This window comes from Choristoneura fumiferana, chromosome 3 (genome assembly GCF_025370935.1).
Source record: "Choristoneura fumiferana chromosome 3, NRCan_CFum_1, whole genome shotgun sequence".
Lineage (NCBI taxonomy): Eukaryota > Metazoa > Arthropoda > Insecta > Lepidoptera > Tortricidae > Choristoneura > Choristoneura fumiferana.
In genome coordinates this window covers 23,335,773-23,363,384 of record NC_133474.1, presented here as the reverse complement: position 1 = coordinate 23,363,384, position 27,612 = coordinate 23,335,773, and the positions used below count along the sequence as shown (strand labels likewise).

At 37.9% G+C, this 27,612-nt stretch overlaps 1 protein-coding gene across 1 annotated transcript in view; it reads left to right on the top strand.

Moving 5' to 3' along the window:
• Positions 1–417: 417 nt before the first annotated feature.
• side-II (sidestep II transmembrane protein) overlaps positions 418–27,612 on the top strand; it is a 401,395-nt gene continuing 374,200 nt past the window's right edge. The window contains exon 1 of the mRNA XM_074086222.1: positions 418–541. Coding sequence (XP_073942323.1) covers positions 469–541 — 73 coding nt within the window. The 5' untranslated portion in view covers positions 418–468. The remainder of the gene's footprint in view (positions 542–27,612) is intronic.

Below are 27,612 nucleotides of genomic sequence, written 5' to 3'. Positions count from 1 at the left end.
CATGCCGTTTCCAAGGAGCTTGAAAGATATCAATAATCAACAAGGTTTTAATAAAGTTATTTATTTTTAACTTGCCACATGTATTTTGTGTTACTTTTCACAGTTTTGACCATTTTCCGATTATTATTTTTATAAATTGAAGTTGTTTTTCGGTAGATTTATTATATCAGGAGTCGGGAGAACATAACAAAAGCCGAGTTTAGACTTGCTAGAAAAATCGTGCAAGTTGCATTACATTGCGCGGGCATTACAAACGAGGTTGTAGCGGTCGATCGAGCGCCGCAATGTATTGCAACTTGAACGATTATTCTTGCAAGTCTAAACTCGGCTAAACTTCGGGAGATTCCCGCCAAATGTCAAATGGCAACCCTGACCCTAACTAAAGCCCTTGAGTGACTCGATGTTTTGTTGCAGTGTACGATGCGCCGGAGCCGTAGGGCCAGGCGGGGCTGACGCCGCGCCGCCGCCATGCCGCCGCTCGCGCTGCTGCTGCTCTGTCTCGTGCAGGGAGACACGAAGACCGTGCAGCAGGACAAACTCGGTGAGTGCTAGTGTAGATTATGTATTTGCAATCAAACGACAGTTAACATGTACACGGATCATCAGACAGGTGCGTGAGTAATTCTTACTTATTGGTTATTGTGTCGAAATTCTTTTAGTTCATTTATATGGAAAGTAACGCCTGATTCAATTAGGCAATTATTTAAGATAATTAATTGTAGTTACATATTTTATTATTATGTTTGAAAAAAAAATTACTCACTGCCAAGTTACTTGCCATGCATTCTTGGTAATGATGATCTTTCCGAAAGCGTTAAAAAGAGCCCTTTGCGGCCTTATTACACAATTAACGTACCTATTAATATTATTAGGGAACGTTAACTTGTTTGAACCTATAAGTACTTAAGACATTACTACATGGTAGAGGGGTTTTACCATAGTTTTAAACTATAATTTCTAACTTTTAACTTATCACAGAGTTGGCATTTCTGGTGATTTACATTTCGCATTAGTAACTAAAAATCATTTTCCGCATTTCCATGAGAGTTAAGACTGAGATTGTTCTATTTAAAAAGTGCCAGATCTTATTATACCAATTTTTATAAGCTTCCAAGATGCTCATTTTGGGAAGTTAAAACATAATTCGCATACTCTTCGACATTATTCTTGCAGAATTATTTTCCACGGCAACAATACTTTAAAGTCACGTTCTATTTGTTTTCGGTAATGAATGTTAGAGTGTGGTAACCAGTTAAGTATTCAGTTAAACAATAATAGTGATGACTATTTTTATGATTGAGCTGGTTATACTTGTGAAGGTAAGGAAAACCATTGTATGCAGACTTCCTTTTCTTAGCAATTTTTACCTACAGCCTGAATTTACAAATAGCAGGTCTTCAGACTTCAAATGTTCGGGCACTAAGTGTACTAAACACTGGAAGTGCGTCTAATAATAAATGTTTTGTGCTGGCCGATTTCGTGGAAAACGTTTAAAAGCCATAAAAAGGCACAAGGGTTCCGTACGAGCGATCAAAGCGGAGTGTTGCCGGCCTACATACCTACCTACTGTTTGTATAGTGCTGTTTAAAAGCAGTACTTTTAGCCACAGTGAAAAATGAGAAATGGCGATTGGAAAATATTCCACTAAGAGTTTTACAGTACCCTATGTCTTCTATTTGCTTGTTTTGAATGTGATTTTGGAGTCAATAAACTAACGCAGAAAAGACAGGAGAGTTTTTGAAGTAATCATGAATGGAGAAATAAAATACAGGTGAGTTAGGTTTTGAGATGGACCGACTAGGTTTTTAAATTAAGGTTGATAAATAATTTATGAGATATTTTAGATTTTTTAATTATAAAAGTGTAGGTATTTCCTTAAGCTTATTACAAGTTTTTTTTAGAGGTTTTTAAAGCAGTTTTGTAAAAGTAAAGTTTTAATCTAATATTCAGAATAGAATGTGGCCTATTATTTTATCAAGTAAAGCGCGTAATCAGATACATATTTAAGTGAAGTTAAATAGTTATTTATGTGGCTGGTGCATAATGCCTAATTATGTATAGCCGCATACATAACTTTATCTACATGCATATCATAAGTTTTCTATAGCTGGCCTGTTTTATATGGCCTGTATTTTGACTTTGACTTTGACTTTGAATAATAATTATTATCTACATGCATGTCATAAGTTTTCTACAATATGTACAGATATGCATTGTTAAAAAAAGTATTACCGATACTTTAATGTAAACATTAAGATGCACTGTACTTTAATGTGAACATTAAGATGCACCCGCAGATACCAGGTTTCTTAATAAAGGCCATTTGATAGTCGTTTCGGAACATATAATAGGGAAGTTATGATATGCATGTAGATAAATTTAATTATGATTCATTGGCACACCACCGATCCACAGAATAGCTCCTTAACAATAATTAAATTGAAACGCTTATTCGGAGATATATCATTAAAAAATACAATCCTAAACATTTTCCTTGTTTAAATAAAACCTTTGTGTCTTAAAAGCTTCCTCTTACCTTTTTATAGCAGCATCTATGTATGTTTATGTTTGTATTTTTAGCCGGTGCGTCATTGTTGTTATAAATAAATGTTGTTTGCCTGCCCTGGCTATGCTGCCTTGCTGATATTTTTCCGACATTTATCCTTAAAATGTAGAAATAGTTACCAGAGTATAGAAACACCTTTTTGAATGACTGTCTTTTCATTGGGCTAATTTAGAAGTTTGTTTTTTTCACTGATTATACTGTGTACATTTTAAGACTGTAACCTCAACTTTTTTGGCTGTAAATATGTGTGATGGACGGACAGACAGACGGACAGACATACACGCGAGTGACAGCAATAGGGCTCCACTTGGACCATGGGAACAAAACTCTAAAAACGTGGCACAATCTAGACACGCGGCAGCGTGTCAGGGCATTAAAACATGTACCTAGCAACAACATAGTTAAAGAAAAGTTAAATATTGTCAGTTTTGTGACGTTTTATTCCATATTTAACTGTAGGAGAATATCGTCACAAAACTGTCAAGTTTTAACTTTACGCCGTTGCTAGGTGCATGTTTTAATGAAAATGCCCGTCAAGCCAAGTTCAAGCTTACAATAAACCTTACAATAGCAACAAAATAAACGCTGTAACCAAGCACATTCGCAGCAAAACCAGTACACCTAATTATATACTAGAAATAAAACAGATGGCTCAAGCTTTACGACTGGTGAAAAAAATCAAACTTAAAGTACGACTCGAGATGTCTGTTTTTATTACAACTAAGTACGTCCGCGGTTATGACTCGATCGTTTTACGAGCGCTCCTGTGTTGTAAAAATTTAATATTGTTCTGGTTTTGGTTTTCAAATTTTGCCCAGTTTTAAATGGCTGGCGTATTTTGTAAAAACGTTGGGGCCAATTGTTCATAGACGAAGTAAAACAGTGTAGAGGATAACTCATTTTTTTATTAAAAATCTCTAGCATTTAGTACTGTGCGTTGTCCGTCTGTCAGATAGTCACGTTACTTTTTAGGGTTCCGTACCCAAAGGGTGCCAACGGAACCCTATATTACTGAGACTCCGCTGTCTGTCTATCTGTCCGTCCGTCTGTCTGTCACAGGGTTCTATTTCTTGAGTCGGAATAGTTAGACACTTGAAATTTCCACAGATTATGTATAACTGTGGCCACTTTTGCAATAAATACTAAAAACAGAAAAAAATATTTAAGGCGGGCTCCCATACAACAAACGTGATTATTTTGCTGTTTTTTTGTTTCATATTAATAAAGGCAACAGGTCTCCTGAAATATGGCACTCAATTTTTAGTTGTAATACCTAATCACTTTAATAATAAATAGTTAAATTAAAATAAAATAAATATTTTAGGGGGGCTCCCATACAACAAACTTGACTTTTTTTTGGTAGTTTTGAAGGACGTTAACAAATTTATTAATAATTTGTGGGTACTTTTGTTTTGTTTCATAAAACGTATGTGGGTACATGGGGAGTTACCGTGACAAATTAAAACGGTGGTTGTGGTTCGTTAGTCTAACAACTGGTAGCATGGTGTACGGTTGTGTCACTCTGAAGATGAGCTCTGGTTGAGTTCGAAACGCGTCAGTGTAGTGTGGTGGTGGTGATAGATGGGTTTGTGTGATTTATGTGTGTTCTTACAGTGTGGAGGTGGAGGAACTGCATGAACACGCATATTTTGCATAAGCTTAGCTATCGTAAGGTCGCGGTGAGCAAGGAAATTATTTTAGTTCATTGACTTTTTTTTATTGATTTCTTGCCGTTTTTTTGCTAATGTCTAATGTTGTATAGATAATGGTACGGAGTACGGAACCCTTCGTGCGCGAGTCCGACTCGTACTTGGCTGTTTTTTTTATAAGTATTGTGTATATATAGTGAATTAGGAAACAAAGACAAGATGTAGAGTCCTATGGAAATATTTTATGATCTTTTGTTATACCTATGTTTGACAAATAAATTTATCATTTATCAAACACATAATTATATGAAAGTCTTTTTATTATCGCTTTTACTAACTACTCACTTACATGCCTGTAGTTAACGGTTTATATAACAAAAATACACGCTACGAGTATATACAACAGGATACTAATAACGCAGGATAGGTATCTTTACCACGAGCTTTACGGTGAAGGAAAACATCGTGAGGAAACCTGCACAAACCTGCGAAGCAATTCAATGGTATGTGTGAAGTTCCCAATCCGCACTGGGCCCGCGTGGGAACTACTGCCCAAGCCCTCTCATTCTGAGGGGAGGCCTGTGCCCTGCAGTGGGACGTATATAGGCTGGGATGGATGGATGGAGCTATCTTAACCTCAACCGTTAGTTTTAGAAACATGAAATTTTGCACAAGGATTCTTAATACGATGTAAAAAGTTTCAAGAAATCTCATGAAAAGTAAAATCCCTTAATTTTAATTCAACTTAAGTATAGACCTAGTGGTTAAGGCAACGGGTTATGATAAATGTACCATGACATTATGCACAATTAGAGTCTCGCGCCATTAATTGGTATGTATCGCGTAGCTGGATCTTGATTTTAATCAACATTAAGATTACGTTTATCGTTTTGTAATAGCGATATTGAGTGACAGGATAAATTATAGATACTTTACGACCTTGAGAATATGTTAATAGAAGTGGCAATGTAGGTATTTAAGCTGTATGGAAACCCCTTAAAATGTTTTTTTTTAACACATATGGCTTTGGATTAAAAAAATGTTTACACTGTGAATATTAGAAGACTGAAGCTCAAACCGATTGGCTACTAAACCAGTTTGACAGACGACGGACAGACGAACTGATGAACACGCGAGTGATAGATTTAGACTTTCTGGGTACGGAATTCACACCAGAGACGACCTTAGACCAACAACAAAGGCCAAACTGAAGCAAATGGGAAGAAGACAGGCAGAAGGAAACTTAATGCTCTGCTCATGCGGATGTCATCATTAATAGTTATTAAGATACTTTAACTCTGCGTTGAAAATGACTAGTTTAAACGCAGGTGTTGTTAAACGATCGTGGAGGTAAACGGAACGTATAATATATCACTGGCTGAGCTGCGTTAACATAGCACAAAAACTAGGATTAAACTTTTACACGTTTATGAGCGGTTTCGTAAATGCTGACAAACGTTTTTGTGTAAATTGAGCTCAACACTTTACGCTTAACAAGTTTCTTTTATGAGTAAAGTTTAAAAACTAAACTTATATGGACTTAAAATTTGTTTCTCTAGATCTGTAGCGTATGAGTTTGTTAAAAAGAAGAAAATCCAGGTACTTAATTGCTCATTAAAAAAATTAAATTTAAATTTAAATTTAAGCTGTTTATTTCAAGCAAAAGAACAAAAAGCATTTTACAATAATTAAAGAGTCCTTAATCCTAATTTTAAGGATTTTGCGTGGCCTCGATTAGCGAAAGACTGAGTTGCTCACGCGTAATTAGTCTAAGTATACATGCGAGTAGATATTTAATTTCTTATATAATATAATTCATTATTTTTCATGCATGCAGTTTTTGCTTTATCTTACATATAACCTAAGTCTGAGTGCACGTCCGTCCCTTCCCTCTTAAATATATCTTTCATAAAATATCTTTTAATCGCGCTTTTAATTTGTTTACTGTTATTACTTTCTAGTTTTTTCGCAATTGTCAACGGTAAATTGTTTAATAGTTGGGGAAGGATGCACTTCCAGACTCTTCTGCCATATTCATTACATTGTTTGGGAACCGATATAGCGGGCGGTTGGGTATATGGCGTAAGTTATTTGGCCTGTTACGCTGTTTTCTAGTAATCCTATTTTATCAATATTTTCACTTATTATGGCTTGCTTTATTTTATTGAATACATTCATCACTTTGCAGTATTGAAATAGTTGACCATAATTATCTTTATATTTAATTTTCAGAGGAACAATATTTTTTAGAATTCTTATTTGTAAATTATAGATGTCTAGGAGGTAAGTCGAATGAAGTCGGTTTCATATTATCACGCCATCATCAGTCAACATTAGCACCCAGTTAAAATCCGGAGTGAATTGTAACGCCACGCTGGCGTGATACGGACACACAGCGAATTACTCGCTTACATTTAACTGCATGCAAGCCAACAACTTAGATGTCGGCCGAGCGACTCTATTTGTTGTAGTATTAACAAGGTTTTAAGCATTTTTAACGCGAAATATTTCTTAAATAAGTACTATAATATTGGGTTCTTCGCTGGCGGTTCTCACATTAAATGGCAGTCCTGTAGACCAGTGCTGGTTTTCAACTAGCGATATAATGAGCCGGGACCTTTTTTATAACGGCATCTATGTATATTTGTTTGTATTTTTTCTAACCTGTGTAGGTATGTTTATTCCTGTTATAAATAAATTATTTTTCTTTCTTTAAACTTTAAGAGGGATTTTGTATCCTTAGAATCCTGAACTTTAGACCAACTGTAACTTTTTTAGTATACCGCTGGAAAAATATGCTAGTTGAAGTGGCAATGGGCGGGCCATATCGCTCGAAGAACAGATAATCGTTGGGGGAGAAAAGTTCTCGAGTGGCGACCACAAACCGGAAGACGAGGCGTTGGCAGGCCTCCTACCAGGTGGACTGACGACATCGTGAGAGTTGCGGGAAACCGGTGGATGTAAGTGGCGAGTTGTCGTTCATTGTGGTGGTCTCAAGGGGAGGCCTTTGTTCAGCAGTGGACGTCTTCCGGCTGATGATGATGATGATGATGATGGTGATGATGATGATACACAAAAAAACAAATTTCTCTAACAAGCATGGTGAATAAAATGAAAGGAATAATATGAAACCTAAACTGTATATTTTAATTAAACGTAAAAAAACTTTGAATGCATTTTTCTTTCTTTAAAAACAAAGGAATGTTTCCCTTGAGTAGAATCTTCTATCTTCCGTATTAAGAGTACCTAATTTCCCTCCAGGTCGTCTTACAAAATTTCTACCCTAAATAACGTGATAGTCGGCCGATTCCCGATAAACGATAGCCATTATGGCATTATTTAGTTACCTCCAAACGAAATAGAAAGCAATGGTCAGGAGGAAGTACGAGTATATAGGACGCTCCGCGTTTAAACGGGTCAGTGGGTAAACTATGAATAAAACCAACAACATTAGACAAGATCAGAAATGAACTCAAATTTCAAATCATTATTATCAGCCAAAAGACTTCTACTGCTGAACAAAGATCCTTCCCGTCTTAGAACGACAAAATGACCGACAACTCGCCACTTGTATCCACCAGTTGCCCATAACTCTAACGATGTCGTCAATCCATCTGGTGGGACGCCGGTCAACGCTTCGTCTTTCGGTTCGTGATCGCCATTCGAGGCCTTTTCTCCCTCAACGGTTATCTGTTCTTCGAGCGACGTGGCCCATCTATTATTAGTTCAACTTGCATATTCTTCGAGTTCTGTCGGTGACTTTTCAAGTTACACGTATTCATTAAGCTCAAACCCACCTGAAACCAGTGTTCATTCACTTCATACTATGAAGATTCTCTACTGCGGTCTGTGTAACATAATAGTTATTTATGATACAAGTGCGGAAAGTAGGCAATTCCCAACGAGTGGCGGAGAACTTGAAACACGAGCGAAGCGAGTGTTTTGAGCCGGCACGAGTTGGGAATTTCCTACTTTCGACACGTATATCATACAACGTTTTACAATGCATTAAGCGAGGAAAAAAATCGAGGCAGTGACTACATCATTTATTTGCCATACTCCTTTTACTACAGTAGCAGGCAGTATATATAGGTACATACCGACATGCACGCCAAACCAAATTCGTTAACGTATACACTTTATTAAACCAACTTTCATAACAATCATTGACTCAGAAGATTAGAATAGCTACAGCTACTAATGATAGGTAAAGGAGACTGTTTTAGTATCGTGATTTTTTATGATTAATTATTAGCCCTTGTTGCTTGACATTTTCCACACTTATATTGACTAGTCCTTATCTCCTGCACGCTCCTATAATGCTAAATATCAGTGCAACCCGTGAATAAATCCGAGTAATAGTTAACTATCATCAAGTATATTTTTTATATTATGTATCTAATCTACCTTAACAAAAAGTTGCCGTAAATCTGAGATTGTTTAGCTTTGGAACTGTAAATAACTCAAAATTGGTTCACTAATTCTAATAGATAAAAGCAAATAAATAAGAATAAGACGTACCGGTAGATGTTATAATATCCATGTGTGTAGAAGTAAATTATTCTATCAATTTACGATGTTTATTAACTTAGGTATGTATATTATAGTTCACGTATTTCAGCATTGAGTTTGTCACTGGCAATATGTGCTTCGTGGAGGACGTAAGGCGGCGTAAAGTCAGATATAATTTGAATTTGAACTTTTCATTTTAACTTACTTATCAATTATCAAAAATTAATTCACCGGACTGAACTCATGAACATTACTTTGGCGGGGTTTCATGACAGGCGCGAACGGGTTACCATGATTGGTTCGTGCGACGTCGTGCGCGCGCACTGGAAGCTCATTGGTTAACTTTCGAGTGCGCGCGCTTGACGTCTCACGGTCCGAATTGGACTCAAGAATTTATTTCCTTTTTTTTCATAACTTTAGACGGAATTAAAATACGAGTTTACATGAAAAAAAAAATTAACGTTCTCTTTTCTGTCGCGATTAATCTGTATTATCTTATCAGTAAATATTCAGTTGGTTGCATCAAACCTTTTCTTATTTGTTCAAAGCCTAACTATAACGACTCTTTAGACTTATTTTTTTAACAATAGTTTGGACATAATTTGGCAATTTAAAAAGTTACTTTACCGCACAAGTGCGGTAAGTAAAATCCATACAACTTTACTGCACACTTGTGGATGCGTGCAGGAATCACTCATTTTCTATGGATATGTTGACCCACGTCAAGAGGCACTTTCCGAGCACGTGCATTGTAAATACGTTTATGCAACACAATCTTAACAAATGTTAACATGCAATTTGTCCTTCTCTTCTTCCACATAAACAAATAAATCTATCTCAAACACTACACAAAATGCAAAAAGCATTTTAAACTCTCTAGTGTCCATTATCAAAGCCTATACCGGTTGTGACCTGTAATACGAGCAAAAAATTAAAACATAGATTGTCCTCGTCAAACTGAACAACATTAGTTCAGCGACTTTTAAAAATAATGGAGTCTTTGAATTTTCCTTTTTTCGTACAAATTAAATACTGAAATAGAAAACAAATAGAAATAGAAAACGTTTATTCGCATTTCGCAAATTACATAAACAATACTGCTATCAATGTACGCCACCCTAGAACCCAACTGACGTCGCCTGTCGCGCTACAAACACCAAGCATTTTGCTTTACAATACAATACAATACAATAACTCTTTATTGCACACCAATACAGTAAACAGTACAGAGAACACAAGTATATACATAGAGATTTTCTAAGGTAAGCAATAGGCGGCCTTATCGCTACACATCACATTACATTGCATTGGGCTTTACATTGCTTCTTCGAATAAACTTAAAAGTGTAATAAAAATTAAAAAAAACTAATTATTTATAAAAGTCGCTGAACTAATGTTGTTCAGTTTTAGGAGTATGATCTATGTTTTTATTATTTGCTCATATTACAGGACACACCCGGTATAGTTTCCTCAGTCAATATACACAACACAGTAGTTGAAACACAGTTTATGTATTATGTAATACGTGCAGAACCCCGCGGGTGCCGTTGACTATTCAATTGCATTAGGTCCGATAACTAGCGTTTAACGGCTTTTATAGGAACATTTTTACTGGACTCGCGAAAGGTTTATTTATGTTAATTGTCTATCGTGTGTTACGGCGCTGTTTCGTTTTATTGTTAACTAGCTTAAGCCCGCGACTTCGTCTGCGCGGATCTAGGTTATCGCGCGGTGGCGCCCTCTACCGGAATAAAAGATATCCTATGTTGATCCTTGGGGTTCAAAATACCTATATACCAAATTTCATCAAAATCGGTTCAGTGGTTTCGACGTGAAAGCGTAACAGACAGACAGACAGACAGACAGACAGACAGACAGACAGACAGACAGAGTTACTTTCGCATTTATAATATTAAGTAGGGATGTAGGAGGAATGTTGGACTTGTTACATACTAGTTTTTACCTGGGGCCTCGCACGCGTAAATCATAAGTTTAAAATTACATCGTGGCCTTTATTGACTTTTTTTATACAACTGGATAACAAACGAGCAAGTGGGTCTCCTGATGGTAAGAGATCACCACCGCCCATGGGCACCTGCAACACCAGGGGGATTGAAGATGCGTTGCCAACCTAGAGGCCTAAGATGGGATACCTCAAGTGCCAGTAATTTCACCGGCTGTCTTACTCTCCATGCCGCAACACAACAGTGCAAGCACTGCTGCTTCACGACAGGATTAGCGAGCAAGATGGTGGTAGCAATCCGGGCGGACCTTGCACAAGGTCCTACCACCTGCAAAACGTTGCGTTATAAACTACAGTGCCAAATTTTAATACTCTACAGCCAGCGGGATTTTATACCGATCCCGTTGGATTATTGGTATAAAAAGTAGCCTAGCCAGGGTTCGATTCTACTCGCATTACTTAGCTACTTTTGTTCTGCTACTTTTTTTAAATATGACTACTTATATTTTTTGTTTTTTTCATACAAATTAATGGTAATTTTCAATGTATGCGATACAGTACTAAATTGACGGCACGTTGATAAATGTTAGTCTTGGAAATGTCCAATAAATGTCAAAAAAAATTCAAGGCTCCCAGGTACCAAGAGAGAGCGATAACACCGCTTTGTCCGATAGCCTGATTTAACAGTTAAACTTTGAGGATTAAATTTAAGTTTATTGAAAACGTTGCAAAACCAAAGTAGCTTAGTTTTATGAGTAGAACCGAACCTTGAATTTAAACCCCATGGTCAGAGAAATCCTGGATATTTAATTGGTGTAATGTTCTCGTAATGGCAGAGCTCGCGACGATCGCGTACCACACATCACCAACCCAAAAAAAATCGCCACAGGCCGCTGGTTCTTGCGAAGGACCAATGTTGGGTCCAGTATAATGGCTGTGGGAGTTGGCGGTGGCACGAAAACACTTTTTTACACCAAGAAACAGTTTATTTAATTATTAAACACAAGAGACACACGCGTTACATCGTAAGCATATTCAAGCAGAGAGAGAGGGGGCAAGCGGTGTTGCCATAATAAAAACAAAAATAAAAATATTCTTGTTGGTTCCCAACAGTGGACTAACGTTCTGGTAAAGGTGGCAGAAATCCAATGGACGTGTGACGTGGGCGACGCACGATCAATCATTGTCGCCTTGTTTCGAGGACACCTATTGTCCAGCAGTGGACCTCTTTCAACTGACGATAATAACGAAAACAAGCAACATTTTTAGTTCTATGTTTTTAATTAAAAATCAAAGTTTACACTTATTGTGGTTGGTTTACCCTAATCCTGGTTGGTTTATAAATTAATTTTGCAAAAAAAAACCTTTTCTAAAACATACCTGAGGTAGGTAAAATATAGAAGCTATCAAAATACCTACAACTAATTCCTGATCATTGACAAGTAAGCCAGCCATTCTAAAATCTTCCTTTCCTTCTAAAATTCACAAACCAGTAACGATTTTTACGCTTTGTTCTTTCAAACTACAATGTAAAAGAATGACTGTATTGTATTCATTTAAAAGTACCGATTGAGTTGAAAACAAGGGAATGAAAAAGAAATTGAATCAAGTTCAAAATTGCTTCATTTCCTTCTAAAGCCACCTTACTTCAGCAATGGTTGTGGAAACTATAAGTTTTCTCCTAACTAGAACCATCCAGCTGTTTTGCAAAACAGAATCAATGCGCAGAAGTTGCAGCACCGCTTCAGCAACTGGCAGTATTCTCGCGCAATATCTCCTTTTAAGAGAAAAATAAAAACCGAATAGAAACTCCTCCGTATCACACCTAGTTGCGAACTTTGCGGAATTTTTCACATGTGGAGGAGCGCAGTGGAAGTTTTTTTGTGGAAAACTGTTTATCAGGTAGTTGGAGACGCTATCTTGCTATAACATTTTTCTTTTAAGAAAATTGAAATTCTTAGACTATGTGGGGGTTTTTTTTTTAAGTAGAATGTTTGTGAGGGTGTGCATGCGTGCATATGTATGTGTGTGTGTTTGTGTGTGTGTGTGTGTGTTTTACTCTTTTATGCTAAACTGGATTAGATAAAATTTGGTTTCAGTATTAGATATGGATCTCTGGAATAACACAATATCATATTAATTTTCACTTCTCATGCTCGTAAATTTGGTATTTATTTACTTAGGCGTAAGATTATTGTTACTAACACTATATGGACTATATGCATATGCCTATATACTACATGCCTCTTTCCGAAATAAATTATTACTATTATTTATTCTGGATCTAGGCGACATAAAATTACTTTTTATGCTCTAGTGCATAAAGTAAAAACTTTGTCTAAGACCAAGGTAATCAGGTTCAACAGCCACTAACAAAAAAGTTTCTATTTAACTAAAAATCAATGAAATCAATCAAAATAAACCAATAAAACTAAAAAAATATAATTATATATAGCAATATATGAAAAAAAAGGTACCTAGCAAGTGAGAAATTGTTTCCACTGTTGCTATTTAATTTCCACTCAATCGAAGTGAAAAGCAGAGTATAAAACTCGAGCATTAAACCCACTTTCACCTCGACGTGTCTTTTCACCCTCGCCGTACCGGCTCGGGATGCTATATGAACGCCTCGGGTAAAATGGTTCGTTTTATGCTCTTGCTGCAATCCAATTCGCAAAATTCAGGATTTCATTTCAACTGTCAGATCTATCGGTCCATACGAGCAAGGTCGCGGTTAAGAGCTAGCTTGAACTATATTAACTGTTTACATTCAACTTTTTCCCACACTAAATTTGCGACCAACCAATTCCGTGCTTATTTGTAGCGTTTAGGAAGCACCCAACGGGGACGCATTAATCTTTATCTCATATAATGTCATGCTCGCGGTGGGTGGCGCCCTGCCCTGATTCAGCGTAAACCCGGCCTATTTCATCGGTTAGAATGTCATGGGGTGGAATCGCTACATAGATTTGTAAACGATATTTTTCGAATACGATTCCATTGACCTGACGTGAGGCACGCACAGGATGACGAAGCATCGGAGCTTTAACGCGGTACTTCCTCCATTTGGCAGAGATGGATTCATCATTCTTTAATTTTGATGATGGGTTTAGTGGTCAGTATAACCTAATCCATTTAGAAAAGCTGGGGGCTGTCGGTAGGCCTCCAACAAGATGGAGCGACGATCTGGTTAAGATCGCGGGATCGCGGTGGATGCAGAAAGCACAAGACCGGTCTGAGTGGAGAGCCTTGAGAGAGAGAGAGAGAGATGCACATGATGGTCATGATGAATGACATGATTTAGAAATGTATGGGAAAACCCCCCGACATTATCATTTCGAAGCTCAATGTCATAAAAACGGTTGAACCGATTTTTATCAGAAATTTCGCTCTCACATGAAAAGAATCGCATTGAAATCGGTGTATTCATTTGAGAGCTACGATACGATAGACAGACAGACGAACATTGGTGTCAAAGTAATAAAAAGGGTTATGGGTTGTGGGTTAAAACTCATGTTAGTGCAACTTTAGCTTGAAATGGACATTTAACGATACTTCCATCCCAGCCTATATACGTCCCACTGCTGGGCACAGGCCTTCTCTCAGAACAAGCTTGGGCCATAGTTCCCACGCGGGCCCAGTGCGGATTGAGAACTACGATACGATACTTAAACGATACATGTCCTTACCCAATAAGTACATTTTCTCATAAAATAGATAAACGTTGGTCACACAGCTGTTTATTATATTACGTTAATTATTGTTGTTGTTAGAATATTATTAATTACGAGTACATACATTTATACAACATAATTATATAAATGGTTGTGTAACAAACTTGTGCCACGCTCTTTCTGAAAAAGTGCACTTTTCACACGTCCATGAATTTTCATTTTTCCACTTCCCCTTTCCTTTTCATTGTTAACCTCCACCTCCGCGTCCGCCTCTGCCTCCCCTAAATCTAACTATCTTAGGAAAATAGTAACCTGAACGATTTAAGTAATCGTGTGATATCTACTTAGGGTAAAACTTTAGGTGATATCTAGATATCAACCTACATTTTTCACGGCAAGATTGTGTCACTGTTATCGGTGGTCAGAAGATGAAGTTACAGCCGTTTCCTTTTGCCCTTCTTATACCCATATATTTCCTAAATCCTATTCGAACCAATATCCATATATATATATGAGTATTATATTATAAATGCGAAAGTGTGTTTGTGTGTTTGTCCGTCTTTCACGCCGTAACGGAGCGACGGATCGACGTGATTTGGCATAGAGATAGTTTATGGGCCCGAGAGTGACATAGGCTACTTTTTATCCCGGAAAAATGAACAGTTCCCGAGGAATAGCGCGCGATAACCGAATACCACGCGGGCGGAGCCGCGGGCAAAAGCTAGTTATTTATAAATGCAAATTTGCTATGTTTTTTACGCTTGAATGCTTTACATACAACTTATCGTGATGAAATTTGGTATGGGGATAATTTGAAAAGGACACAGGGTAGTTTCAAACAAAACAATCAAGGGCTCTTTAAGGCTAGAGTGAATAGGCTGTTGAACCAATGAGATACACCTTTGGCCTCATCTGCACTTAACATCAGGTGAGATAGATGTCAATCACGGTCAGTTTAAAAAAAAGTCGCGAACAACAGATATTTCTACATAAGACGATAACTTAATCGCTTTGAGTTTATAACTACTAAATTTAATTTTACCTCTTTATCGATATTCCAAAATCTCAAAACTCTCAAAATACCTAAATTGCAGGAATACCTATTTTTTTTTCTTAAAACACCGGAACTTAATATGGCCGAATTTCAAACTTCAAAACACTTTCATAGCAAAACAACATATGCTTAAAACAACCAAATGTCAAAATACCTAAATTTGTATTACACTGAGATTGTAAATTTTTAACATAAGATGAATCTTCCTTTTTCATTGCCATTTAGGTGTTTTCGGTTTGAGTTATTTTGTCATTCGGGTCATTGTACATTTCAGTCTTTAGGTATTTAGAGAATATGACATTTTAGGTCCATCATAATGAATTTCGTTCATTTTAAGAATGAGACAGTTTGACATTTAGGTATTATGAGCCCATGGTAATTTGAAAATTAGGGGTATTGGTGAATAAGGTATTATGAGATTTAGTGGTTTTAAGCCCAAAGCACTTAATCGTGGGGAACCTGCTTTGCGAAGCGATCCAAAGGTGTCTGTAAAGTTCCCGATCCGCCCAACCTCTCTCATTTTGAAAAGAGGCTTGTGCCCAGCATAGGGACGTGTATAGGCTAAGATGGTGATGGGATAGATTGAGCACAGCTGCCCACTCTCACAAATCCCAAGGAGACGTATTTTTCGACACTCAAGAGAAGATAAGGGTCGGTCCTTTTCTAAAATCGAGGTTCGTATCGTACCATCCCTCTCATTCTAGTATTAAATAATATAAACGTCAGCGTCATAGTATAGGGCCTGATACGAAGACAAGTACTATTTCAATGTTGTTAAAACTATTTTTCACACCTCTCCTTCAGAAAAGTAACTTTTCCTCCTTGGCGAGAGGGAGCAAAGTGCAACTTTTCTGTTCAAGGCTTTTCTAGGTGTTTTATTGCAAATGCCATTTTTTGAAGTTGATAATTGTAAGGCCACGCCATTTCCTATGCCGGTTGTTTTTTATAATATTTAGAATTATTTTTTTCAAATTTCTTAATGCTCGGTGTGAAAAGTTGTATGAGCCACTCGGGAGCAAAATTATTTTCATCTTGGGCGTTAACGCTACGCTCAGGATTCTATTGTAGAATCCTTCGCTACATTCTGGATTCAATTTACACCATTTTGCTCCCTTGTGACACAAATAACTATTCTTGGGCTACGTTGAACTGATAGTTGTAGCTGGCGACGCATAAAATTCGCCGAAACGGCGGGATCGCCAGCGCGTAAGGAATGCGATAAACACTATTGCAACTGGTCCAAGTTCATTGACTAGGAGATATTAATTTTCCAAGTTTGAGGCAACTAAGAAGCTTGCCCGTTCACTGGTGACCATAGGGCTGGCTCTTTCCTCGGTCAACGTATTGGCATTGCCATACAACGAGGAAAAACAGGCAGTATGGGTGATATTTGTAAATATAGATTTTTAGGGTTGGAGTAAGTTAGTTTTAGTTATTTTTTATTTATTTCAGTTAATCTAAATATATAAAACTCAAAGGTGACTGACTGACATAGTGATCTATCAACGCACAGCCCAGACCACTGGACGGATCGGGCTGAAATTTCAAATGTAGCATTATATTGAATGTAACAGTTATATCAAATGTCGGTATATCTAACGAGCTGCACCATGGATAGAAACTAGCATACTTTGCATCGAAATATCGGGAGCTCATTAATCATCATCCCAGCCTATATACGTCCCACTGCTGGGCACAGGCCTCCTCTCAGAACAAGAGGGGCTTGGGCCGTAGTTCCCACGTGGGCCCAGTGCGGATTAGGAACTTCACACGCACCATTGAATTGCTTCGCAGGTTTGTGCAGGTTTCCTCACGATGTTTTCCTTCACCGCAAAGCTCGTGGTAAATTTCAAATGTAATTGGGTGAATATTCGAGCGTTTGTACCGCCGTCATTGTTCTCAACTCTTTTTTAATCAGATTTCATAAGTAATAGGTACAACAAACATCAACATCCGACACATATTAATGAATGTTGACACATGTTGATGTTTATTGAACCTATTTCTTAAGAAATCTGATTAAAAAAGTGTTGAGAACAATGACGGCGGTACAAACGCCCGAATATTCACCCAATTCCGCACATGAATTTCGAAAAACTCAGAGGTGCGAGCCGGGGTTTGAACCCACGACCCTCTGCTTGAGAGGCGACAGGTCAAACCACTAGGCCACCACAGCTCCTAGGTGAGGCCTAGGTATATCCCGCTATAACTATTTTTTTATAATTTGATCTCAAAGTTTGTCAATTGTAATTCTTTAATTTTTTTAAAAAAAGAAAGAAAGAAATACATTAATTCACAACACAACAATAGACAACACTACACAAGGCACAACAATACCATAGTACAGATAGGTAGCAAGATAGTACGTGTCAAATTGGCTCAGCATAATGCTTATATAAACCCATAATTATTATGAATATATTATAGTTCATATTATATTTACAACAAAGGGTTTAGATAGTGTACATTAAGTAGTTAACGAAAAGATTTGGACGCGGGTATGCTAGGTAGTTTTAATTAATGCTCAGAGCGGCCCAGAAAAGCAAATAAGCCTTCCTCGAACTAGCGGTTCAGTGGGTTATTCTAACCAGAAAATCGCGGCTTTCCTGAAAACTACAACACTAAACAATTACAAACTAAAGTTTCTGGACCGAGACACGGCAAATTGTACTTTCGACTTAGTTACACTTAAAAAGGTAAGAAATGAAGTCGTAAAGGAAGTCGCGGTTAATTGTTTATAACGATTGTGGTACACGAAGGAGCCGTGTACCACGATGTTACGATAAATACCAAGTTTCGCAATATTGTCGGATCTTATAGCAATTAGTTGATTACTCCGCGGTAAGGGTGCGGGCGCAGTGTGAGCGTGCAAAAAACCTTCAGCGCGTTAGTTGATCAAACTTTTTGTATAGTTTACAGCAAGTAGTCGCTATAAAACGCTCTCTTTCAGTTAACTTTTAGACAGTAAAAGACATCAGAAACAAGAGACAATACACTGAAAAATTTATAAGACTGACATTTTTAAATCAATCCAAACAGTGCATTAAAAATAAAAACCGAGATAACTAGATGCAGGTATGGGGTCCTACATCTGATATGATCATATGATAGTGATGATGATACACGTATACTTTATTTTTATTTTTATTCGACTGGATGGAAAACGAGCAAGTGAGTCTCCTGATGGTAAGAGATCACCACCGCCCATAAACACCTGCAACACCAGGGGTATTGCAGATACGTTGCCAACCTAGAAGCCTAAGATGGGATACCTCAAGTGCCAGTAATTTCACCGGCTCCACGCCGAAACACAAGAGTACAAGGTCCTACCACCTGCGACACCCTACCCTACCACGTACACCCTAATATATAATAATAAAAACAATAAACTAATACATAATAAAGCGAGTATACGTAATCGAATAGAGTCAGTTGCACATATTAACTGTTTCTTATAATGCTTTCCAGGACCCCAAGAGCTCAGCCTAGGTTGGGGTCCACCTGACATCTATTTTATGTATCATCATCCATCATCATCCCAGCCTATATACGTCCCACTGCAGGGCACAGGCCTCCCCTCAGAATGAGAGGGCTTGGGTCATAGTTCCCACGCGGGCCCAGTGCGGATTGGAAACTTCACTCACACCATTGAATTGCTTCGCAGGTTTGTGCAGGTTTCCTCACGATGTTTTCCTTCACCGCAAAGCTCGTGGTAAATTTCAAATGTAACTCCGCACATGAATTTCGAAAAACTCAGAGGTGCGAGCCGGGGTTTGAACCCACGACCCTCTGCTTGAGAGGCGATGGGTCAAACCACTAGGCCACCACGGCTTACATTTTATGTATACTTGTGTATTTTTATTAAGGAATTAAATTTATTATTTATTTATTTACACGAAAAAATTACTCATTAAAACATCCCGCCATCATAGGCGCCCCGCATCCCTGTATTACAAGCGGCCAGATTACCCACCAACCACCCCGCACTAAATAACAATTACTACGCCACTTTAATCACTCGCTGTTCCGCAAACAATCGCTACGAAACACACGCGACACTGATAGCGCAAACATGGCTGACCTCACGCCGGCGGTTTCACGAGGTTATTATTTAAGTCGCTCAGCGAGCTATGGAAAGGGCTATGCTCGGAGTTTCTCTAAAGGATCGAATTCGAAACGAGGAGATCCGACACAGAACTAAAGTCATCGACATAGCTCACCGGATAAGCAAACTGAAGTGGCAGTGGGCCGGCCATATCAGTCGAAGAACTGATAACCGCTGGGGCAAACGAGTTCTTGAGTGGAGACCGCGAATCGGCAAGCGTGGCGTAGGACGCCCTCAGACTAGGTGGAGCGATGATCTTCGCAGGTTAGCTGGCAAGAACTGGATGAGACTGGCCGAGGATCGTGCTCAGTGGCGTGCAACTGGAGAGGCCTATGTCCAGCAGTGGACTAAGATAGGCCGATGATGATGATGACGATTATTTAACAAACAAAAAATACGATTGACTCAAACTCAAAGAAACAGTCTTCGTTGAGAAACATTCGAGAATGGACCGGAGTCACAACTGCTGGTACTGCTACTGAGCTGTTCCACCTCGGACGGAAAAGAAGAAATATTCGGAGTTGATGGCCGACCTTCAGTAAGTAGAGAGGCACCATAACGGAGGGAGAGAGAGAGATGCCTTTGCCACCAGTGGTTGAATTGATTGCTTCAACCATGTGCGTTGCCAGTACTAATTATGGATTCGAAACGTGGTTCTTGACTATTATAGGCCTTATGAATAGGCTCACAGTCCTCAGCGAGCTATGGAGAGGGTTTACCTCGGGGTTTCTCCACGGAATTGAAAATCAGAAATGATGAAATACATAGAAGAACGAGGGTCACCGATATGACCAAGTGGAATAACTTGTTGAAGTGGCAATGCGCAGGCCGTATAGCACGAAGAATAGATGGCCGTTAAGGCCAAAAGTTCTTGAATGGAGACCACGTTTGAAAATCAACGAGATGGGCGAATGACTTGGTTAAAGCCGCAGGCCCACGGTGAATTCCGAAACGCTGGTCAATAGGGGAGGCCTGTGTCCAGTCCAAAAGTGGACGTCTAAATAAACACACAATACCAATGAACTAAAAGAATTTCCTTGCTCACCCGCGACCTTACGATAGCTAAGCTTATGCAAAATATGCGTGTTCATGCAGTTCCTCCACCTCCACACTGTAAGAACACACACAAATCACACAAACCCATCTATCAACATACATAGACATAGTCTAACAACTGGTAGCATGGTGTACGGTTGTGTCACTCTGAGGATGAGCTCTGGTTGAGTTCGAAACGCGTCAGTGTAGTGTGGTGGTGGTGATAGATGGGTTTGTGTGATTTGTGTGTGTTCTTACAGTGTGGAGGTGGAGGAACTGCATGAACACGGATATTTTGCATAAGCTTAGCTATCGTAAGGTCGCGGGTGAGCAAGGAAATTCTTTTAGTTCATTGGTATGGGCCTCCGCAAAGTAACGTCTGATTCAATAAGCACACAATACACTTAAATCAGCTCAGATTTATGTTATTAGTATGATATCTGCATCGAGAATTATCTCTAAATGAAGGGTCTACTGAAAGAACGTGTTTAGTCACCTAAGCAAGTTTTTGAGTTATAGCGGTTTGGAAGTTAGTCATCACGAACAATTACTATGGTTACCATTTACTTAAAAGTTAAAAATATATATTTTTTATTTAATTTATAATTTAATTCAATGTGGTTTGTATTTTAACTCATTTTAATTTTTAATTTAGGAGTCAATAATCCTATTTATTTTATTTTTTACTAAAACATAATATAACGTGATTATTAGGGCCTTCACTAACTCCCTTAAAGTTTGAGGTAGTATCAAAAACACACGCTGTATATCGTTTTCAGATTATTTAATTCAAATTCAAATTCAAAATAATAATTCAATGGTAAGTCATAGTACTTTGCGAGCTCTACGTTTTGAGATTAAAATCTCAATTAAAAAAAAGGTGATTAGGCATGTTCATTCCGTGGACCCTTTAAATGTAAATAACCTAACCATAAAAAAATCACTTTTAATACAAGCTTCACTTTTAGTACTTTTTGTTAACTGTACTTGCATTGTCACCCAAACTACATTTGCATACCAAATTTCAAGTCGGTGCTATTAACCGTTGAAGAGTTCCGTCCTGCGGAGACGATCCAGGATGTCACTACTAGATTATTCTATTGTCACGCGATTCACTAAATAAATAATAAATAAATAAATAAGTTCTTATTCCAAATTTCAAGTCAATCTGACAAGTTGGTCAAATTTAACTTGCAAGATTTCATTACAGACAGACAGACAACGGGACAGGTAAAACTAAATAAAAGCTTGTAATTATTTACAGTTACAGCTGTTACGTGTAGAATTAATTTAACTTATGTTTAACACGTTCCCGTGGCTCGACAGTTCGACTGCGCTTCTATTGTCTCCAGTCGACTTATTGATTGGAATTCTAAAAACAACACTTATTTTTACCCTATAAAAGTATTTTAACACAACATTTTACTGAGTAGCCGCTCAGCCCTTTGCCAGTTATGGCGCATAAATTTTTAACAACAAGTAATCACTCGATTACAGAAATGGGCTTTGTTTAAGCAATTTTGTTATATTAATTACGTGGAACCAAATTACAGTTTGTAAGTGCTTTTCGTAAACTTTGCAATTCTTGATTACGGTAGGCTATCGCAATAAAGTTATTTAGTGATCCTTAATTACTGGCTGGGTGGATTTAAGCTGTGCAATTTGTTAGCGAACCTTTGCTTAGTTTAACGTGTATACCAAGGTTACTCAAAGTGGGGTACGCGAACCCCTAGGGGTTCGCTATTCGACGGTAGGGGGTTCGCGACAAGGTTTACGTGACTCCAAAAACCACCAGGCTGCAAGACTAGCAAGATGATTAAGATTGGTTTTTGGAGTGCTTTTTTATTTTCTATTTCAACTCCAAATTTGTTACTTATTTGTTTGTTATTTGTTGTTTTTTGTTTCAGTTTGTATTTTCGTTGGCAAGATGATTCTAACCTATATTTGTTACCTTTTATTGAAATAAATAATATATATTATATTATGATGATGATTGAAATAAAAATAACCTTAGTTTCCCCAACAGTCAATTTTATTACTTTCTTTTTAGGTAGGGGTTCGCTATCGTCTAGAAACTTTAACAGGGGTACGTGGAGCCATAAGTTTGAGAAACCCTGGTGTATAAATTACATTTATGTGAGCCTTGTTTGAGGGTGAGTCAGACTTGATTGGTTGCTAAGCACTGTCTTTAGGAGCCTTACTATGGAGATCAGTCGACGAGTTTGTAGAGGTCGATATGGAACTTTGTAGTTATCTTTAATAACCCGGGAAGCTTAAAAATATTGATTACCTATCTATTTAACGTTTAAATTCGGGTCATTATGAATAATAATTATTATGATCGTATAACAGATTTGACATAACATAATCGTGCATAACATTGAACTGACATAATAATAAAAAGGATTTATTTAATTGGTATAATAATGAATATGTATAATTGAAATATGCTTAACATTATTAACTACAACTTTAGTGTCATAAAACGAATTCGCATAACATAATTTAACTACTTATACTTATTTTTGTTTGATTAAATTAAATTGTATCTAGTACGAGTATGTAACTATAATGTCTAATACATTTAAACGAGCAATTTTTCTATTTATCTATACTTAATATTATAAATGCGAAAGTGTGTGTGTTTGTATGTTTGTCCGTCTTTCACGTCGAAACGGAGCGACGGATCGACGTGATTTTTGGCATAGAGATAGTTTATGGGCCAGAGAGTGACATAGGCTACTTTTTATCCCAGAAAAATGCACAGTGCGCGATAACCGAATTCCCCGCGGGCGAAGCCGCGAGCAAAAGCTAGTACATAATATATTTCGGGGATCTCGGAAACGGCTCCAACAATTTCGATGAAACAAACATGACAAATCAATCTAGCTTGGTCTTATCTCTGGGAAAATGCTTGTTAACGAGCTTTAGCCCGAGCAAAGCTCAGTCGCCCAGGTACTTATATTACTAAGTAACAATTATGGATATAGTCTGAAAAATATTTGTTTTTTCTTTCTATTTGAACAGGACACGTATTTCGAGTGAATATTATTAAGGTTACAATAAAAAGCTAATTTAACGTCAACGTATTCATGTCATGCAAATGGTAAGCCTCTTAGGCACTTGTCTCACCGCCAGCGAGGAAACGATTGGCTATAGACTATTTTCTCGCTCAAGAAAAAAACAAAAGATATAAGATCGTGTGTGAGTAAAAGAGACATATATTAATAGTTGATCGCTGGCTGTTCACACTGTCGGCGAGAACTCGCTCTTAAATCTTTTGTCGCAGCGACAAGAGCTATAAAACTCGCTGAGCTATAGATACTCGCTCAGCGATGTCAGCTTGGCGGCCGCCCCGCACGAGCGAGTCGAGTGGAGCGAGTAATCGCCCGTCGCACGCGAACACTCGCTTACAGCCGAGCGACAAAACTACACTCGCTTCTCGCTGCTCGCCCACTCGTTTCTAGTTACTCGCTCTACTCGCTTCTCGCTCATCGTCGGCGGTGGGACAAGTGCCTTATAAAGGTATCCATCAATATTGTTGTATGCGTACCAATTCATGGCCTATATTGTTTTACCAGACAACAGGCGTCCATCGAATGATTTTAAATGGCATTGTCTAAAGTTAGAGTGTCTTTCACATTGTTTGTGTTGAATATTTGATTGGTTCAATAATGAATGCTGTGACAATATTGTAAGTTTTATGGGATGCTCTTTTAAAAACAATGGTTTCATTGTTTTCAACAAACATGCATTGTTTAGTGTAGTTTTTGTTTAAAGAGAAAAAAAGCAGTTGACATGCCTAAATTAATTAAGGATGAAAGAGCATATTTTCAAGATAAACTAGACTAATTAAGATTGCAACTAAGCAATCAATATGATTGGTTTTTTGGAGTATTTTTGTATTTTTTATTTGAACTCTAAATTTGTTTTTTTTACGGGTATGCCGTGAAAGTAACAAATTTGGAGTTGAAATAAAAAATACAAAAAGACTCCAAAAAACCAATCATAATTTGATTGCTTATTAGCGACATCTCTTGTCTGGGTGAGCGGTTAGTTCCGAAAGAATGTGACGTCTCTCGATGAGAGCGGAACATAGATAGCGCTAGTGCTGCTGCATAAGTAGCGTAGTAGAAATAAGCAACCTGAGATATGCATAGGAAAAATTCGTGTCTAGATTCCTGTCCAGCGGTGGTGTACGGGTTATAGTACGCAGCACTGAATGCTGAGGACCTGGGTTCGATTCCCAGCGCTGGTCTCTTTTTCTGGTTTTTCTGTGCATCCATGTCTCAGTTTGTATTTTCGATAGACAAATTAAAATGTCATTTTTGTACATTAGCACTTGATCAACGATGCAACCTATGCTAAGAATTTTAAATACAATAAATACTCATACGTTAGCAAGCCTTCTTATTATTTTACTAGCGAATATTAGAAATACTTGGAGTGCGAATAGCAAGTATTTTTCCCCTGAAGTATTTTTAATAACGTTTTGAAAGCCCATCGCAGTTTGGCGGAGCGTAGGTGTTTTTTAATTAAGGTGATGTCAAGCAATGTTTAATAGAATAAATGTGAAAGTTTGTGAAGATGTTTGGATGTTTGTTACTCAATCACGTCTAAACCACTAAACCGATTTAGATGGAACTCGGTATTTATTTATTTTTTTATACGACTGGATGGCAAACGAGCAAGTGGGTCTCCTGATGGTAGGAGATCACCACCGCCCATAAACATTTTGCAACACCAGAAGTATTGCAGACGCGTTGCCAACCTAGAGGCCTAAAATGGGATACCTCACGTGCCAGTAATTTCACCGGCTGTCTTACTCTCCACGCCGAAACACAACAATGCAAGCACTGCTGCTTCACGGCAGGATTAGCAAGCAAGATGGTGGTAGCAATCCGGGCGGACCTTGCACAAGGTCCTACCACCTGCAACCACACCACCACCTGGTATACACATAGTTTGAGTCCCGGAGAAGGACATAGGATAGTTTTTACGCCAGAAAATGGCACAGTTCCCGCGGGATAGCGATAAACGGACTCTACGCGGACGTAGTCGCGGGTAACGGCTAATTACTTCATAATTTTATAATTGATAAACACATGGGTTTACTGGCGAAGTTTTAACATCCACAAATAAATAATTGATGGATAGACACTGCCTCTGGCCATGGGGCTTAAATGCAAGGTTCGATTCAACTCGCATAACACTATTTTTGTTGTGAGACTTTTTGAAAAAATGTCCAGAGTTAATTTCATTTTTATCATACAAAACGTTAAAAAAACTTTAATCTCACTATATTGATACTATATAACTTAATCCGGTAGGGTACTCGTATATGCCGCTCACGTCTCTTGAAGCAACTTGTATGTGTGTGTGATCTTTCTAATTATTTTTACAATGTACTGAGCCGCAAATTTACTACAATTATTACAACTGCAATACCCCTGGTGTTGCAGATGTTTATGGGCGGTGGTGATCTCTTACCATCAGGAGACCCACTTGCTCGTTTGCCACCCAGTCGAAATTTGACATCACATTAAAAACAATTGACGATCTTAATGAAAAACACGGAATCGCAATGGTTTTGAACTGTCATAAGGAAATGGAAGTAACAGTAAGAAAGAAACAATGTTAGTACAACCAATCTGACAGAGCAAATGATTTTGATGAGCTCTGTTAGACGGATTGCACCGGATTTAAATACAGAATTAACGTGCATAAGATGTACCAAGGACGTACTTACCAAGGAGGCTTTGTCCCAATCAGTCGCCAACCGATGACAGTTAATTGGTGTCAAGTATCCCATTAAACTTTGAAGTATTACTGTAGGCCTATTATTGTTTAGTTTTGCTAAAAACACAGTTTGTAAAGCAGACAAAGCGACGGTACCGGATAAATCATTTGTCCCGGAGAACGGCCGGCTGGCCGGAAGGGAAACAAAGACGAACTGTTTAAGAACAACATTGTGAGGAAAGATGAGTAAACTCAAAACTGTTCAATTCAGGAAAACTTTGAAGGTTAACGATATTCATACATTTAATAAGTAATTGTTACGAAATTCATTTTGTTTTTTCGCTTAAAAGATTAGACATAAATTATACAACAATGAAATATCTGGCGGTCCTCAAACTAAGCTGAGCCTGTATTTTGAGAACCTGGAGTGCAATTTAGAGACATAACTGGGAATATAAGAACTTAGCCATATTTTTTTGTCATTATAAAACAAAGATATTAACAGGTATACAAATATAAATAAAAAAATAAATAAATCAAAACATAAGAAACTGCCAACAATCACCAGCGCATGTGTGTGTGTGTTTTATGACTGTACTTGTAATTCAACTTACATAATGCATGCATTCCGACTTCTCATCATTCCACTGTTGGAAATTGGTAGGCCTCCCTCTTAGACCTTAAGTGGCTTCGGTTGGAAGCGACCTGCCATCGGGAACCCTTTCGATCCCGTAGAGAAACCCCGACTTCTTTGTTTCTTATTACACACAAAAACTCACAGAACACAAACTACAAGCGAGCTTCTGCCGCGCTTGCTTAAATCGTGCCTAACGAAATTGCATTTAGATTGTGCTCACTTCACTCTCCCGGCTGGTCGCGATCATATTATTGCGTTTTATTACAGAGGCATATTAAAATCTCGTTTCCACGAAAATGTCATCTCCAATTTCAGCCAAAGAAGCCAGATTTTATTGTTACAGGTTTTATAAATCCTGTAGTGCTTGGAGGTTTTTAATTTTAGACGTTTTAACTTTTGTAAAACTTGATCGCAGCTGTTACGATTGCTTGAAGTATTTAAGTGATCCTACTAAAACTAATAAAGTGTCGAGTCGTATCACGAAGTCAAACAGTTGGCCGAAAATCGTGCGAAGTAGCTGTTAGTCCACAGGCAAGAGCATAGCTCTTAAGTTTAGGAAGAAAACTAATAAAACCACTCAACGCACTGAGATCGCGTAGAATCTGCGACTCAAGCTCTCTCATTCTTAGAGGCAGGTGCCCAGCAAAATTGGATAGGTTTAAGTCCAACAGTGGACGT